General features: G+C 41.7%; 1 protein-coding gene across 4 annotated transcripts in view; it reads right to left on the bottom strand.

Annotated features, from left to right (window-relative positions):
- Positions 1-17457, bottom strand: part of SPNS2 (SPNS lysolipid transporter 2, sphingosine-1-phosphate) — a 151716-nt gene that overhangs the window by 75672 nt on the left and 58587 nt on the right. For all 4 annotated transcript variants that reach the window (XR_014185623.1, XR_014185624.1, XR_014185625.1 and 1 more), the window contains exons 4-5: positions 2216-2367; positions 266-332 (exon numbers count right to left, since the gene is read on the bottom strand). Coding sequence is in view for 1 of the 4 variants with exons in the window: in XM_082068221.1 (XP_081924347.1) it covers positions 266-332; positions 2216-2367 (219 nt within the window). In the remaining 3 variants the exon portion in view is untranslated. The remainder of the gene's footprint in view (positions 1-265; positions 333-2215; positions 2368-17457) is intronic.

The following is a 17457-nucleotide window of genomic DNA, read 5'->3' on the forward strand; positions in this document are numbered from 1 at the left end:
ATAATAAAGTGATTGGAAAATTCTTGCTCCCAGGCAGGAAAAAAAACAAGCACAATGAGCCAAAACCACATACCTGTCCCATTTGCTTAGAGAATGTATCTGCTATGCACTTCACATCCATAAAGGCAATTTCTAATCATTTACCTTCTATCTAATATATATATATATATATATATAATAACAGGTTGAGTAATTGTGATAGAATTCTTCCTAATGCTGATCAACTGATGCAGCTGTTATTAAGATGTTATGAAGAGTGGCTTACCCGCAATGCCCAGTGCCAGTCTCCAGCAACCTGCTTCACGCTTGAGCCGGTGATGTATCCCAAGCCACTGCAAGGAATATGAAGACAAGAGTCAGCCAGAGTGGCACAATCACAGCTGTTCTTAAACCAACATTTTAAAAGTCACAATGAATTTTGTGTCCTAGGCTCTCTTCTCCTGCAGGAAGAAACATGGGGCGTGAAGCTGATGGTGGCTAATGTGTAACTCTTCCCAGCACCGTTGATGTAAAAGTGCTCAAATCTGATGGAAATTTGGACGCTGATCTCAAGTTTATAGCTGACCTTTCAATTTATAGCAGATGGAAACAAAAGCCTCAAAAATAATTTATTTCCCAATTCAATTTCTACATCAGGCCTTTCTGTGCACTAATAGGGATACTTAACAATTTTATGTTCATGCTCCCAGTTTAGAAGTGCCCTTCAAGGACACATCATATTCCATCATTAAATTTTTTCTTGCCATTTAATAGTACTTGGTTCTAATTGCCCATGAAGAGATAATTTTCCATGAGCTTGTTACAAAAAAAAAAAGAACAATATGCAAGACAGTCTGATTGAAGAACATCAGATCTGAAGCTTGAAGTCCCTTCTGAAGATAAAGGAGCAACAGGACCATGGATCCAAACCTCTGTTGGATATTGAGATAATGAAGTTCCAGAATCAAACCCAACAGGATGAGTATTTGTCATCCCTTGCTAGTTCACTGAATTCTCTGTAAATACTGGGCATCCTTGGCCCTCTTAGGAAGTTGCTCTTTTCACCAGTTAAGGACTTTGCGATCTCTTTTTCCTTAAGAGCAAATGGACATTTGTGCATTTTATCTCAAGGATAAGTGCTCTAATTTGTAAAACACAGCACCCTAAACCAGAAGTTTTTCCCTGAGCTGGGAAGGATTCAACTGCTGCCCACGTTTTCCCTGCTGGAAATGAATCCACTTGTGCACAGGATGTTGTCCAACTCTGGGAATCAGCATGCAAACTATGTGAACCCAGCCTGTCTACGACCTCACAATAGAGGGTCAGCCATTATTTAAAGAATTTTTAAAAATAATAATAAAAGAAAATCACAGATTCCCTCCTGTCCTGACAATCAGATATTGCATTGGGCTGATAAGGGAACTCAATTGAAAGAAAGCGCCAGAGGAAATAACTACTCCACATCGGAGTCTGTCTGTTGCTTTCGTGAGGCATCCATGGGCTTGGCTCTAAGTTAAGACTGAGTGCGAATGCTCATTACAGTTTCTCTCTTTGTGATTTCTTCTAATTGCTGTTTCAGTGGCAATAGCACTCAAATGGACTGGCCACTACTATTGCAACTACCCAGTCATCTCAGATTGGCTCAGACACATTTTCCAAGCTGAGTCAGACTGGCCAAATTCAAGGTTGGGCAGAATTTGAGCTTAAATTAAAAGTATTTTTAAAAGGAAAAATTTCAAGTTGTCTATGTTGTAGAGCATAATTCTCTTGAAACCTCTGATAACTGGACTGTCACATAGGCAGGAACCCAGTCACTCACTTCTGAAAACTCAGCCCACTGTCTTAAAAGATCTTGATTTCACAGTAATCTAAAAGACATTGGCTAAAGAAGGCCCAGAAATCAAATGAATCGAAGCAAGGATTCAGAGAACCAATATAACATTATTCAAAATGAGTTTAATTTAATAACGCTAAAAAAAAGAGTCGGCTAAAATATTTTTATTCCATTTCCACCTCAGTGCTGTAAAAAATAGTAAAATCTGTCCCACTAATTCCCAGAAGTCACATGAACCGGGGCTAGAAAAAGAACCCAATTCCTGCAACTAATTAGTCACTAATCACAATATCTTCCTGTCTAAACCAAAGACAGAAGAACTATCATCATTAGCAAGTTAAGATCTGTGTGAGCTTACTTGGAAAGCCAAAAGCAGATGAGAGCAGCAGTTATGTCACTTACCTGCCAAGAGGAATTGCAAAGTAGAAAACAGACAGCATGAGGGTCCTCGTGTTTTTGGTGAAAAGGTCTCCTATGATGGTTGGTGCAATAGTGGAGTAACTTGCTTCGCCGATGCCAACCAGGCCTCGTGAGAGCACAAGCAGCCAGAAATACTGAGAAAAGACAGAAAACACCTTAGCAGGTCTCCCCTTGTCTTTTCGAATTCAGGATGAACAGTAGAAGGGGCATAAATAGGGAAATATAAACCCATGTGGGTGGAAAGTGACCCTCTTGTATGCATTTATTTTTTAAAACCTCAGGCTCTTTTCATGTGTCTCTTTCTGGAGAAGGAGAATATTTTTTGTGAAGATTTATAGGCATGAAATAAAAGTTATAATAATAATACATGTTTACCCAGTGACACTCCAGAGATCTCCTAAGGCAGCAGAAGACCCGTGGTTTATTCTCAGGAGGCAGCTTGCTCTTGTTAAACCCAAGTGGAACGTGGAAGGTTTGGGGAGGTGGTTGAGTGTTATGAGTCTTGCACTCGGATCCCAAAAAATCAATAACAACCCCAACTTCCCCAGCCTTCCAGGGGACAAGTTATGATTGGTGAGATCCTAAAGGCTCTTCAAAGCCGTGAAAGAATTGAACCTGCAATCTCCCAAATTTGTTTTCCTTCATTAGAAGCTACGGAAGAAGGGAAGTTTGTTCACAGGTGCTAAGCACCTATTGCACTCCATTTTCCACAAATAAAAGCAGAAATCTCCCCTTCGCAGCAGGAAAGCAGAGTAATTCAACACTGAACACTTTGGAAAAACCTCAGGACAATTACGTGCCCTTCTGAGTAAAAGGCAACCCAAGAGAACGAGGAGATGGACTCAACGTTCAGCACAACACAGCCTCAAATGGACAAAAGGGATTGTTCACCTGACAGAATTCTCTTCATGGCCCATTTCCTTGTTTCCATAAACTGCAAGGACCTGATTTTCAAGCCAATCTCTTCCACTATACTTGCAGTTTTCTAGGTGCTGTGTGTGAAGGCATAAGGCACAACACTTTGATGCCTAAATATCTGATATATACGCACAGTCAAGTTCTCAGACATCCAAGCAGCCTGAGCTACACCCAGAAGTAATTGCAGGTCCAGAAACTAAACAGTCAACTGCAGAAAACTGTAAGCACAGGGCAATCTATTTCTACAAATCTAACCTCTACAAATTCTCAATTTACTGTTACTATTCTACGGCTCATTTGTGAGGAAAACAGCAGGGATTATGATATGCCCTTAAACATGAAAGCGCTTTGAGAACAACGAGCAATTACTGATTCTCTTTCTACAGATGGGGAGCAGTGGAGTTACAGGGCAGCGACTTCGTGCCCTACAGCAAAGCTCAGCCGGAGCACAGGGCTCTCGTTCTCAAACATGGGAATGCCAGGCAGCCATCAAGCCACGTGCGTCCGTCATAAATACATCCATCAGCAGACAAAAATCTACCACTGACACGTTTTCATTGTTGTCTTTGCTCTAACCCCCTGGTTGAAAGGAATTTCTTGATGATTCCTATAGCAGCTCAAAACACTTTTGCGCACTCTTCAATTCCTCTTATTTTAACGTAAATTCTGCATCAATGCCTATTTTCTGAACGTATACAAAGTTCCCGGTTTGCTGGCATGGCATTTGCAGAGCTGCAATCATTCATATATCTCCCATAAGCTGCACATCCACACCAGCCACACGTGGGTGTTTGCAGAAAGGGCAATACTGTGACTCACGCTTCTTAATTTCTGCCAATTACCCAACGCTGAACCACCCCACTGCAGAAATATGCTGACAATGATTGGCGCACAGGTAACCAATGCATTTGGAATAAGCAACAGTATTTATAACATGCTGAATGACTTAGTCACACAGAATTAGAGAGCAGGGGAGCTAGAGGCTGATTTTGGTTTCTTAAGAAGTTCCGATCTGAATCACAGAGAGGGTGACGGGTAAAATAGTCACCTGCCAGACCTGGACTGAGTATGTAGACAGCGCTTGGTACACCTGTAGAATGACAAGTTTGCAAATGCACTGGATGTTCCTCAAATCTGAAATACCTACACAAAAATGACTCAAGTTTGTGCTCACCCGCCAGTATCACTCGCAGTGAATGCACTGGATAGGAATTTCTCCCCAGTAATGCTGTTGAAGGCTCCTCTTCCTCGTGTAAAGCAGGAAAACTGTACAAAGTTTTCCTGTTGTGGTGAAGTGTGACTCAGTTCCATCAATACCATTGAATCAGAGTCTCAATACAATGAAATCATCTGCAACAAGTAACATGTTCATTCTTCTCCCCGACTCCTCGTCCCTGGTTATCCCATGCTTCCACACTTCAAATATCTCTTTAATATCTAATCTATGTTCCCTGAAGCAGCAGTATCCAAATTTACGTAATGAGATTCTGACTTCAGTTGGCAATAAAAGGAGTCTTATAAAAGCATAAGCTACATAAAGACATGAATGGTATCACCCTTTTGAGATGCTATATTGAAGACTACGGACAATGCAGCTATTTAGGTACAACAACTAGGCAAAATACATAGAAGTCTAAAACACTATTAGGGAAGTATTTATAATGAGCTCTATATTGTGCCAGGTTTTAGAGCTCTATATCTAGGATTAAAGAGCTGATTCCTCATCCCACTGAAAGATCTCCAAAATTCTTGTGCTGCTTCTCATTCGGACCCCCAGAGCACTGGTCCCCAAACTGGACCCCATGAACCGCTGGTCCCCAAACCACTACGTGTGCATGCTGCCATTTCATGTGTGTGTATTTATATACACATTTATATCCACATAACACATCTCTGTGTGTATGTGAACATGTCAACCAACACAAACAAATGGGGAAGTCAGATATGGCCCAGGCAGAGGAAGCTCCGTTCTCCCCCAGCTGGAGCAGGACATTTCTACCATTTCCTCTGCACCAGATTGCCCCCCAAGTGCTTTTTCCTCTTTGTCCTACCCCAGGATTCTCAGCAGTTTAGTGAGACAAAAAGGGCTGACACCACCAAATTCTCCTCTACATTATCTGTGCTTAAAAGTAGTATAGGCAGCTGAGACTTCTAAGTGAATTACAGTCCTCCGCAAGCAGAAATTGATATATATTGAAGCAGCTTATTCTTTTCTACATTACTTTGGAGCTCTTCTGTAATTTGTTTGTCTGTGCAAATAGTTCTCACTCTAGCAGGAAAATTGACAACATCTCAGTCAGCTTGCAGCACCCGGGCTTATTCCTCTTCCATAGGTTAAGCCCAGAAACCTCAATACTTCAGCCTCTTCTTCCTGGGTCAGTGCTTGCAACTGAAGTTTTTTGAAGCAAAGAGCTATTAGAGCAAATGACACCCCCGAACAGTTGAGTTTTGGAAGGGATGCAGATCCTTATGCCTCAGGGAATGCACCCATCACTAACAGGAAAGTGCTACCTACTCACTTCTAAATTTCTTAAATTATCAGCAAATCATAGGCAAGAACAGTGATGGATCATGGGGACAGATGGCCCCGGTCTGATTGCTGTTGTCAGTGACATTATCCCATTAGAAGCTATAGGCTGGACACAATCCTTTCAGAATTTTCATCTGAAAAAAGCTTTCATGCTTAGAGTTAAATATTTATAATATGCCAAAAGACAGTTAATGTATTTTCTCTGCAGAGTATGACATGGTTTATATGCATATTTTAATACTGACTTTACTACTCTCAATCTCATGCACACGTAAATGTTTGATGGCCTAGGACACGTGACTGGCTCTAATCATGTTTGGACAAACCTCCTAATTATACATTTATCCTAGTTGTATAGGCCATTGAGTAATACACGTTTTAATAGCTCTAATTACAGCTTTAACTTTTTTCTCTCTTTTTAATTAGTTAACAAAAGGAATTAAGCCACAGTTCTTTAAAAGATTAGCTGTCAGTGATAAACCTATAATCTGCCAAATATGTGTACAATGCTGAACCACCAGATTTACTGTCTAACGAATCATATGATCCTTAAGCTTCGGTTATTAAGTATTTGCATTTGAATGTGGAGAGGCTTGTAAGGGCCCCATAAAACAAGCTGAATACACGTTTCTTTCAGATTGAGGACACACGGATGGATGAGATCACACAGATACAGTTAACCTAACCGTGCAAGCCACGTTTTGGACTGATGCTGCTGGTCTAAAAGAAGGATTTTATTGTACAGCTACAGCAACTGCACCTGCAGCCTTTCCTATACGAGGATATTGAGTTAACCTTCTATAGTTTCTACATTTAGCTTCTGTAAAAGAGGGCTCAGCACCATGAAATTCCATATTTGAACTGCTGAGGTTTGCCATATTTTCCTTCTTTTATTATATAAACATTATGCAGCAAAGAAGGACATAGTGTCAGGGTTTGAATACTTGGAAAGAAGACGTGCATAAGGAAAACCATCCATGCCACCAGGCAGCTGGGATCGCCACACAAAGCCTAAAGAAAATGTGTGTGGAGTGACAATAAACTAAGAAGCAAGCACTGGGATTGATTTAATTTCCCTGAGTTTCCTGAGCAAAGTCAGCTGAACTGTACTGCACTTCTGCAGCTGGCAGGGACAACACCCAGGGTACCGTGGCAGCCACAAGCCATCAGTCAGAGCAACTGAAGACAGATAAACCTGGAATAGCGCAGGAGCCAGCTGATCAAAGTAAAACCCGCAGGGCTCCCGTGTATATTCAAGGGCTGCACAACTGTGGTCCCTTTTGACAGCTACACCCACGTGCAAGCATTTGCCTCTCCTGAGCAGAACCTCTATTTTCTGGCCAGGCGAACACTCTTTCCTCTTGCACTGCATTAAGTTTTCCCAGCCGCATCAGTACCTTGCAGGGATCTAAGCGGTTAAAATCACACACCACACCCGTCACCGCAGGTGGCAAAATGTACCACTGACCATGATGCAAACCACACCAGGAACAGGCTTCTGAGTATCGGGGTTGTGACTAAGAGCATCAAATTCCAGCTCATTAGCTGAGAGGCACTAGGAGAGCTGAGCAATGGAATGACGTTACAAATGCAGGTGATATCTTCGTTTAAACATTAACCACTTCATTTCTCTTAGCCCTCACCTTTAAGAATCTGAAAGTTCCCAAGTCAAACACGGACACTGACATACCATAAAAGACAAGATGACATTAAATGACGATGTTTTAAATTCCATTCTGTGCCTGGATGGATGGCAAAGGCTACAGGAGAATAGATAAGCCTAAATACACCTTCCACCTCTGTGCACCCCTACGGCATCACAAATTTTAAACAGCTATAACCAAGGTACCCGGTTTCCAGTGATGGATACAGGTCCTGGCTCCACACACTCGGTAGGAATGGTGTGTCAGACCTGGATACGGACCACAAAGTCACACGCCCTGCCTTCTCAAACATGAATGGTTCTAACTCTCTTTTAATAAAAGGAGAATAAATATCGTAAAGAGCTAGAGAGGGGTTACAAATGTAGTACTGGTGAGTTGTTCTGTGCCAGTACCCAAGAATATGTTTTCCTGTCAAGTCCAGGCCAGATTTCATGCCAAATTTTGGCCATTTGCTGTCTTCCTGTCTGGGAAATCTTTGTGCAGGAACAAAGAAAGATGAGTATCTACCTTCATCTACAAGCACTCTTAACTAATCCCTCATGGGCATTGCCAGCAGAGAGACCAAAATACAAAATAACATGTGGGTAGACCCGCTTTGTTGGTCAGTACTTTTCTCCCCCATTATTAGGTTGGGTGAGCATTGTTTTCAGGATTTCCTACAACCAAAAGGAGATGATTACATTTAACCTCTGTGTGGCATAGATAGCGACGAGCCAGGATACATGCTAGTGTGGGGTCTGGTTGACAACAGGTTGATGAGATGAGTTATCAGCTCTGATGCAATGCTGCGAGCTATCAGTAGTTTATCTGTTTTCTGTAGAGATACAAGTGCACTTAGAAGTTCAAGTTACAGTTACCTGATAAATAAAACTATAAACTACCCTTCTCATCTCCAACAAGATGTTCTTCCCTTATCAGAAGTGAATCATGCTGGCAGGCTAGTCTGGGAGACATTCACTACAGTTGCTGGTTCTTTCGCCATTTGGCCCATTGCGGAGCAGTGATTTGGTTCAGAATCCTCTTTTCTCCCCTCACTGTGTGTGCCATCACTTACCCACAACCACTTTTCACTTCCCATCTCTTTACACTCACAACTGCTTTTTAAGTCACCACTTCACCCATTTCCCATAATTTCTATCACCATTGGAGTCTATTTAAGTTGTACAGTTTCCTCCCTTCAAACTGAACTCTTGATGCCAAATCCATCTTCCATCACCTTCTAAAACTGTTCTTCTCTCCTCTGCATGCACGTCACAAAATCAGGGAATGGTTGAGACTGGAAGGGACCTCTAGCCTCTGAAACCTTAATACGCTTGATTAATCATTTGCTCAAGGGCCAACATAGAAACCCTTTGCAATTTGGATGGATGGACTTTATACTATAGCTTCTAAAGCAGTCTGATTCTTCTGCAGCATCCACCTACACTATGCCAAACAATTCAAAACTGTGGCTCATTTTGTATGCACTAAGTGTCCAACCAATTCTCAGCTCTGAGCACCTCACCTTTGAACAATTCCCCTTTGGGAAAATTCAGCTGGTATTCAGAGACCCGCGAGGAGGAGAAGAGAGACTGCAGCAAGTAGAAAGGGAACAAAATACATATTTAAAAATAGAAATGAGCAAGGGAGATGAAGCAAAGTCCACTCACCTTTCCTTTGATTGTCTCTAGTATTTGCTAATGGCTTTAATTCTCCCAGGTGACCTGTTAGGCACACTTAATTGAATGCGGAAAGTTTTATTTGGAAATATGCTTAAGATTGCGGCTGATGAAAGCATCCTTATTTTACGAGATTTATATCATTATTTAGTACATAAAAATAACCAGTGAAGACTGTAAGATATTCCTTTTTCACTCATCACACCCTTCAATCAGCAACTAAAGTGTTTAACAACTGGATACCTACAGAGAGGCTCTAAAGTGAAGCACCTAATTAAGCTCTCTGGAGAAAACAACAAAAACAAAACCACCCGGGAAGCAGCAAGACTCCCACAGAGCTGCCCAGAGTCGGCAGGGAGCTGCTCTGCGCTTCACGGGTACCAAATCAGAGCCAAGATTTTCTTTGCTACTTGTAAATTTGGCACGTGCAATTGCCTTTCAACATTCAAATTGCAACATCTGGAATCCAAGTTCCCATCGCTGCCCTCCCTTCAAACCTGTGGCAGTCCCGAGAGACTCTTCTGTTGCTTTTCCATCATTTTTTGGGTAGCACCAAAAGAAAAAGAGGGGAAAAAAAACCCAATTCCCATTCTCCATCCAACTAAGTAATGTAATTACAAGACACTGGGTGATGAAGCAGCAGCACCAGGTTCTGTCAATAGCCTCGGTTAAGACAAAGCAGCATTTCAGCTTTCTAATTGAAGGGCTTTTCATCTGATCGACCTGCCTGTGGTAAAAATATTACAGGACGCTCAAACGGAGGGATTGATGTTCTTGTCAGTTTAGTCTCTTGGTCATTAATATTACATTAATGACAGGGATCTGGAAGGTAAATGGAAGGAATGTAACGGATTGGCTGGTTTATTCAGCTGAACACCATCCGGTCGAGTGCCACATGTGTAGCTTCTTATAAAATAGACCGTAAAAGAAAAAGGTTGATGTTGTCAAATAAATCACAGGGATCATGAAGAGCCCCGTGTTACCGGTCCCTGCTTGGTCACCGACTTAAAGCAATTCTGTTCATCCTGTGCCTCTGGTGCGAGACACAGAGGAGTCTGTAGCATTTCACATGGCTGGAATAGGGTCATTTATCCATGTTACAAAACAATTACATGCAGCTCGGCCAGAATGTATCTTCCAAAACAGCTCCCCTGAGAACCTTAATAGTTCTGGGTCAGAAACAAACTGTTGCTTTTTGTTCCAGGTCTGTCAGGTGGAACACACTTATCAGCGTTTGCAACAAGCATCCCTGGCACCGGGCACTGTCACCATTCCCTTCCTGAGACGTGCAAAGGCAACCATAACAATCACAAAAACAGGGACTGAGAGAACTACAATGCGTTTTTGCAACCGTGACAGCAATGCAAGGTTCTCCATGCAAAAGTTTTCAAATCCTAATAGCTGGAATATGACCTGGCATACACAAAGCTAAGGAACATTCGCAGGCAGTAACAGGCTGCTGTGATGAGTCACAAGTGAAGACTGAATCCAAGCAACCCAGCTGTCAACAGACACCAGATTTTTCAGAACAAATAGTTACAAGTATTGATACACAACACTAACACCATCTCCACCTTCAACGAACTCTATAGAAATGTGGGAGATCCAACCACATCAACCCGATGGGCTGTCTTGGCTCAAACACTCTGTGCTTTGGACCAAGTCTTAAAGCAAAATTTAGTTAAATCCAACTGACACAACCCCATGGTCCTGGCCCTGAGACACCTGCAGAAACTGATTTCTCAGCACCCTTTGAAAAAAGCACCAGCCAACTGAGACACCCAGGTGTGGATGTTTTGCCCTACGTGCATCTTCAAGGGTAGAATGAGATTTGAGAGTCCATGAAGGACACATTTTAATGGTCTACATCTGAGAGATATCTCATTTTAGCATCAAATTTCCAGAGGGAAACTGATGCATCTATCAATTCCTCCTACCTAGCAGCTTCTTCTTATTCATGATCTTCAAACAGTTGTTATTTTGCTAGTTGAAGCGTTATTAATTGGCAAGGTTTTATCATGCTGCAGTTCCATTTCATTCTCTACAGCCAGACTATTTGACAAAATGACAACCCTATTTAACTATATTAAATACATTTGCATGTTCTGTCACTATCTTCTCATGAGACTATGTCAATCATGTTTTCAGACATGGTGATCAGCACCATTCCCAGGGATTTCCAGCTCAAAATCTATTACATGGGTTTGAGATTAGTACTCTAATTCAACACTATCTGAATTGCAAATGCAGTGTTTTGTGTAGCATGTGAACTTTATGCATTTAAAAAGAAATGTCAACACTTCAAAAGACTAATTTAGCACCTGGTACTAAGACATTTCCCATCCTCACACTATTTACATGTTACTCAGAACACAATGGTCCTTTTTTCAGCCTTTCTGTGTGACCCAGGAGGCCGCAGACTGTGTGTGCCATTGAGGAAGCACTGACACATCCTACAGCATGAGTGATGCTTTCGGAGCAGCAGGCAACCATGAGCTCGACCAAAGAAAAGCCCAAATCCTGACTTTTGCATTTGAACACAAAGCCAAAGAGGCTAAATAACACTTTCCCTCTCTCCTGCATCCAGTTTTTCAAGACAATGTGCACAACCTTCAAGAACCACCAAGGTCCTTCTAATACAAAGTTTAGATTGGTACTTTCACCTGCAAAACTCACCCTACTGAGACTAAAATTGGGTCGAATTAATTGTTTTATTTGTGAGGCATCATTAAGCAAGCTCTCCTGAAGCACCATGCTACTGTCCACGTCATAAGCCCCATGAGGACAAGCCATGAGCTGCCCCACTTACATCCATGCTAAGTATGTATCAGCTTACATCCTTAAACGAACAGTAATAATTCTCCAGACCTGCACTTGAACACCGCAGTGAAGCACAAAGAGACATGTTCTGCCTTCCCAGCTTGGCACCCTCTCAATACCCTCAATACACAATACTCTGGGAAGCTTCTTTCCAAAGGAACAGGATCACCTGGTGCCATCCAGACACTGCGGTAATGACTTGCTTTGATTCCTGAACTCATTTGACCAAGCCAGACCCCCCCACCAGTGAAGCACAGCATGGAACAGTGAGCACTGCACTGGGAATGGCTTGTGCTACTCAGGTCACAACCACTACTGCAACAATCATCTTAAGCTGATAGGAAATTTTATAATTCCTTACTCTGTATTTTAACATTTGCGTAGAAACTTACATGCAGTTCTTTTTATCTTTCCCCACCCAGCTGGTTCAGTCCATCTATTTAAGGAGCATTTTCCTTTTCTTCCATTCCTGGAATGTTTTGAATAAGGCTGAGCTTAAGATGTTGTAATAATTATTTATAAAGCACAATGTTAAAGCATTATAGAGACTTTCAACAAGACAGGGTTGAAGCAATAAGACCTCCTTTTTGTGTTCCATCAGCATGCTCTGTGGTTAGGCCCCTGCTGCAGTATGACAAACAGAATATACATTTTAATAGACAACACAAGAAGAAGGAATTCTTCAAAGACACACACAACCTGGCAATGCAATAAATATGCCTTCTTCCCTCTGCCTCCTCAGCAAATAACTGACCCAGGTGAGGTTTCCTGCTCAGGCACAATGAGGCAGGAGAGGTGGGATGATCGTTACCGCAGGCGTTGTGTCCAAACCATCCATTAACTGACAGAGCGGCTGAACTTTCCTATTCTTCAGCCTAGAGACTGTAAATTCAGGTTTCTGCATAAAAACGGGACAAAGCTGCAAAGGTGTTAGGCCTGTAAAGATCTTTCATGCTGGCTTCACAGTCCCCTGCTGTTGTCTCTAGGCATTTTCACGATCCCATGAAACAGCACCAAATGTCAGCACATTGATTTAAAACGATATAGGGTCTGACTCAGTTCCCACAAAGACACACAAAAGGTTGCCACAGACTTCCAAAGGAGGAGCTGAATCAGAACCACAATCACAGATCCTACGATAACGATTTCAACATCTTCCAGTAACCCAGATAACCAACGGTCCTCTAAAAAAAGAGCAGAGGCAATTACAGGGAGCGCTCACAGAGCCCCACTGCAAATTAGCTTTAAGCCTGGAACCTATTTCTTGATACTCTCCCAGCACAAACCTCTGTCCACCTGGTCCATAAAATGCCTGAGCTCTGAGGAGCAATTCTGACATTTCATTTTAATGAACCGGCAATAGAAGCCTCTGCGGCAGCACGTGTCACTTCAGGTAACTTATAATGTTCAGTAACAGAAACATCTCTTCTTATTTCAGCATCCACAGATCTTGCGTGATTTCAGACCAATTAATGACCCAAAAGTATGCAGCAGAGGGTAGGAGGCACACTTATCTGATCGGGGTGATTTGAAAAGTTTGAATGGGATGTGATGCCAAAGTGCCGCTACCTGGGGAAGGTGGGACTTGGGAGCTGTAAACTTGATTGATTTTGGGTCCCAAAGGGGAGAGAGCAGACCCGATCTTGTTCCAGACACCCTGCAGACAGGACAACCTGTGTATGGTAGAAACAGTCCTTACAACAGTTTCTTTAAGTTGATTTTTCTCATCAGATGAATAAGCTTTCTGAGTAAGCTTTGGAACTATACTCTGTCTCCCTCCTGGCAGCCATCACCAGCTGTGTTTTCAGTAACTCTTCCCAAATGTGTTACAGATACATGGATGCAGATACTGGAGGGGAAAAAAAAACCCCAACAGAACAGAAAATATAACACTTCAATTTCTGATAACACCTATGAAAAACCTCCTCCTCCCACAGATTGGCTTTTTTGGGCTGATGCTCTGAGAACACCCTATACCTGTTTTTCATTTATAGTTTCCCTTGGGAAAGGGACAAGGTAGGAATATAAAGCCGTCAGGAGACAAACACGACAGTAATTCTGCACTCTATTTCAGCAAGCTGCAACTGTTGCATCTATATAAATCTTCTCCCATCTCTTCTGTCCTAGATCAGCAAAATCTGAGGGAACAATGAGGACCCAAGAATCAAGAGTTCAAACCTTTACACTTGTCTGTGCAAGAGAAGATGTTGCTCTTACATGAAAACAGTTTCCCATACAGTATTTGGTATCAATATATATATCTATATATATTACCCACCCTAATATCTTCTTCTGTGATAAGATGATGCAGTGGACTGTATTCTTCCTGAGCAGTCTAGCAAAAGGGCAATTGTGCAGAAATCCAAATGCCAATAGCAAATGTTCATCTGTAGAATTCCAGTATCACATTTAAGGCTGGCAAAACCCACCAGAGCCAAGGAACAGCCCTCGGCCCCGAGCCCCTGTCAGTGCCAGCCCTGTCAGGAACGGACTGAATGCTGTGCTGCCGACTCCACTAAGTTGCTCGGGAGAATGTGATTTGCTTTCTTTCTAAAAGACACTTCTGCTCAAAAATAAAAAATAATAGGATGGAACAGTGGGATATAAGCATTCCAGTAATTCATGGTGACTTCAAAGATAACGCTCAGTACCCGTCTAACATAAGAACTGATGGCTTGGGGCTTTTAGTTCTGTTTGTTTCTGGTTCTCAGACTGTGGATTTATCTTACACAGTGGAAGCAAAGGAACAGCAGCTCTGTGTTTTATAACATAACTTCTGCTAGCGCATGTAAGACCAAAGGGGTTTATTATGTTTTTTTCTTAGAGTGAATCATCATGTGTAGGGGCATGGGGTTGGTTTATGTTTACATTTTTTTAAATTAAACCAGCTAACCATTTGTTCCACACGGCACATCGTTTGTTGCTTCTCTTTTAGCACTCCTTGAAAGACAAGCTCTGGAAATAAATATACATCTGGCAAGGCTGAAAGACGGGACTTTAGCAAGCACTGCAGGCTAACTGGAATTCCACAGTGGTCTGTTTGCTTCCTCTTTCAGAGATAAATCAAAAGGAAAAAACCACCAGTAGATGTACCTATCCAGATTAACTTGCAGTGGGAGCAAAAAGGTTTTATCATATTAGCTATATCAACATTTAAACAGAAATATTTACCAAGAACTGGAGGATTCAGAAGCACATTCCTGGTTTACCTTGGTAATTCTTTGCTTTTCCATTTCCAAACCCTCTACCATATGCGGCTCTGCTGTCTCCCAGCAAACCCACATTACCACAGCCTGGGCTGGCTGATTATTAGGTACGCTTGGTCTCCCAGCCTAGTGGAGCCAACCTACTTAGCAGAACACTTTGCCTGTCTATAAAACAACATCCCCTTTACACAGAAACATGCTTTATTCAAGATAAGTGCACGGTAACCAGCAGTATTTCACAAGACTAGGGGGACAGTCTGCAACTTTCCACCTCCAAGCTCCTTCTTGCTTTAAGAAACTGGTGTCTGCCCAAGAGGGAGAGGGGTCCTGGTCTCGAATTTGTGCTAAGAGGGGTAGGAAGGCTTGCACCAAAAGCAACGTTTCACCTAAGACAAATTTCTGGCCAAAGCAGTCAGCTGTAAGAACAGCTACCATGGGTAAGAGATGTGGATATCCAAGCAGCCAAAACCAAACCCCCAGCACATGGGCTGATCACTCCTGGTAACCAGGTTGCCTCACATGAAACTGTTCAGCAAGTGAGAAATGGTGCAACTGGGATTACGGACTCTTTCCAGTGACATCTTGGAACATAAACCAGCCAAGGTGATCAGTCACCACACGGGCAGTCAGGCTCTACACTCATCAAAGTGTCATCTAAAGAAAAACGGGTCACTTGTTAAATCAGAGTTTATATTGATACAGAGGAAGACAGACGCGTATTTAGCTTTTTGTGTGGATGGAAACACATCTTGGTAAAGCAATTCCATGATGTCTGTGTGCTCAGTGCGCTTCTCTGTGATATGACTCTAGACAGCCCATCCACTCACTTATTTTTGCTGATTTATTATGGAGCACTAGCCAACAAACAGAAAGTGTTTCATCCAAATGCTTCCAAAAGCCAAAACACCACACGGGGAAGAGTTTTGCAGGTGAAAGTACCAAAATTCGTATACCTGCAGGTGCAGAACTGATTCAAAGGCATGCAGAATGGGAGGTCATTTCTAAGCAGGTGTCTGTACTTACAAAATACAAATTAAGATATATACATACTCTACTGAAGTTTCTATAAATGGAGCTAATCTAGAGATCCGCCTGATGTGTACCAACTTAAACAAATTTTAGATTAATGAACAAGTTTGTTAATGATTCCTTCACACAACTTTTATTTTAGGAAGTGCTAAATGGTGTTATAGAGCAGAAATGTGCAAGCACCGGAGACAAAATAGAGGAAGATTAACTTCTTATTTTTCTGTAGAGAAATTGTGCACTAATGTAAATTATCAAATCACATTACTTAACAGAATAAAAACTCACCTTTTCAAAATTATCTCAGACTTGTTACTTCTGATGGTTTTCTTTAGTTAAATTTACCATTAGCTGCTTTTATCCGTGAAACCAGATGTATTTATGGAATTGTTCTCCAATATGGTATTTATTTAGGTTTCTTATTTTGATTTGGTTTAAATGTAATCTAAGACCTCATGAACAGCAACCAAACATTTAAGTATCTAGTTATCTTGCTACTATTTTGCTATGCAAGGAATTAATGCATTGTTGTTTTCTGTAACTATCACCTCCTATATGCTCTGGAACTAACCTCAAATTATGGTCTGATTTTCTTTTTGCCCTGTGAGAACCTATTATTTAGTTATTTAGTAGCTACTAGCAGATGAGAGACTCATTCTTCATTTATTCAACAGTCATTATTCCATGTTAAAAGCCCAAATATATTTGGTAATAAATAACTAAGGATATTTTAATAAGTGGTTACAAACCCTAATGTAGTACTTTCTAGCAACTATGTGTCTGCATGGTATATATATATCCAATTCCCTGTTTTATCCGCCAGTTTTCAGTCACTATCTTTTTAACCCAAACAGCATGAAATAGCATTTAGATGGTATCTTCGATGAACTGTTTCATTGTGCTCCAATCCTTTTCTCCAGATCAAATTCCATCTCTCTGAGGTATTTTCTCACTCCACATCTTCTTCTTTCTACACGGCTATTTACTGAATAACTTGGCAGATAAGAATTAACACGTCCTTTTCTCTATGCTTGTTTGCACAACAAATTACAAATAATCTAGATATTCGGTCAAGCGATAGCATTTTGATTGTTTTCCTTTACGTGTCCAAATTTTAGCCAGGAACTAACACCACACTGCCAAAAACCGTTACAAATTGGGTGCCTTCAGAGCCCACCAGCTCTGTCGCTGGATTTCTGCCTTTGTTAAGCTGCCTCTTCCCACTTACACTCCGAATCTGGCTTCTGTGGACGTGTACTCTATAGAATTACACAGTGACGGCGTGCACAAGGCATGAGACACCGTCAAAATGGGAAAAAAGGCAATCCCTGAAGGCACAGTTTGCTATTTCTACTGAATGGCTATTGTTTTCACCTACTTCAGTATTCTTGCTGTCGCCACA

The sequence above is a fragment of the Streptopelia decaocto genome, assembly GCF_964273445.1.
Source record: "Streptopelia decaocto genome assembly, chromosome: 18".
Classification (NCBI taxonomy): Eukaryota; Metazoa; Chordata; class Aves; order Columbiformes; family Columbidae; genus Streptopelia; species Streptopelia decaocto.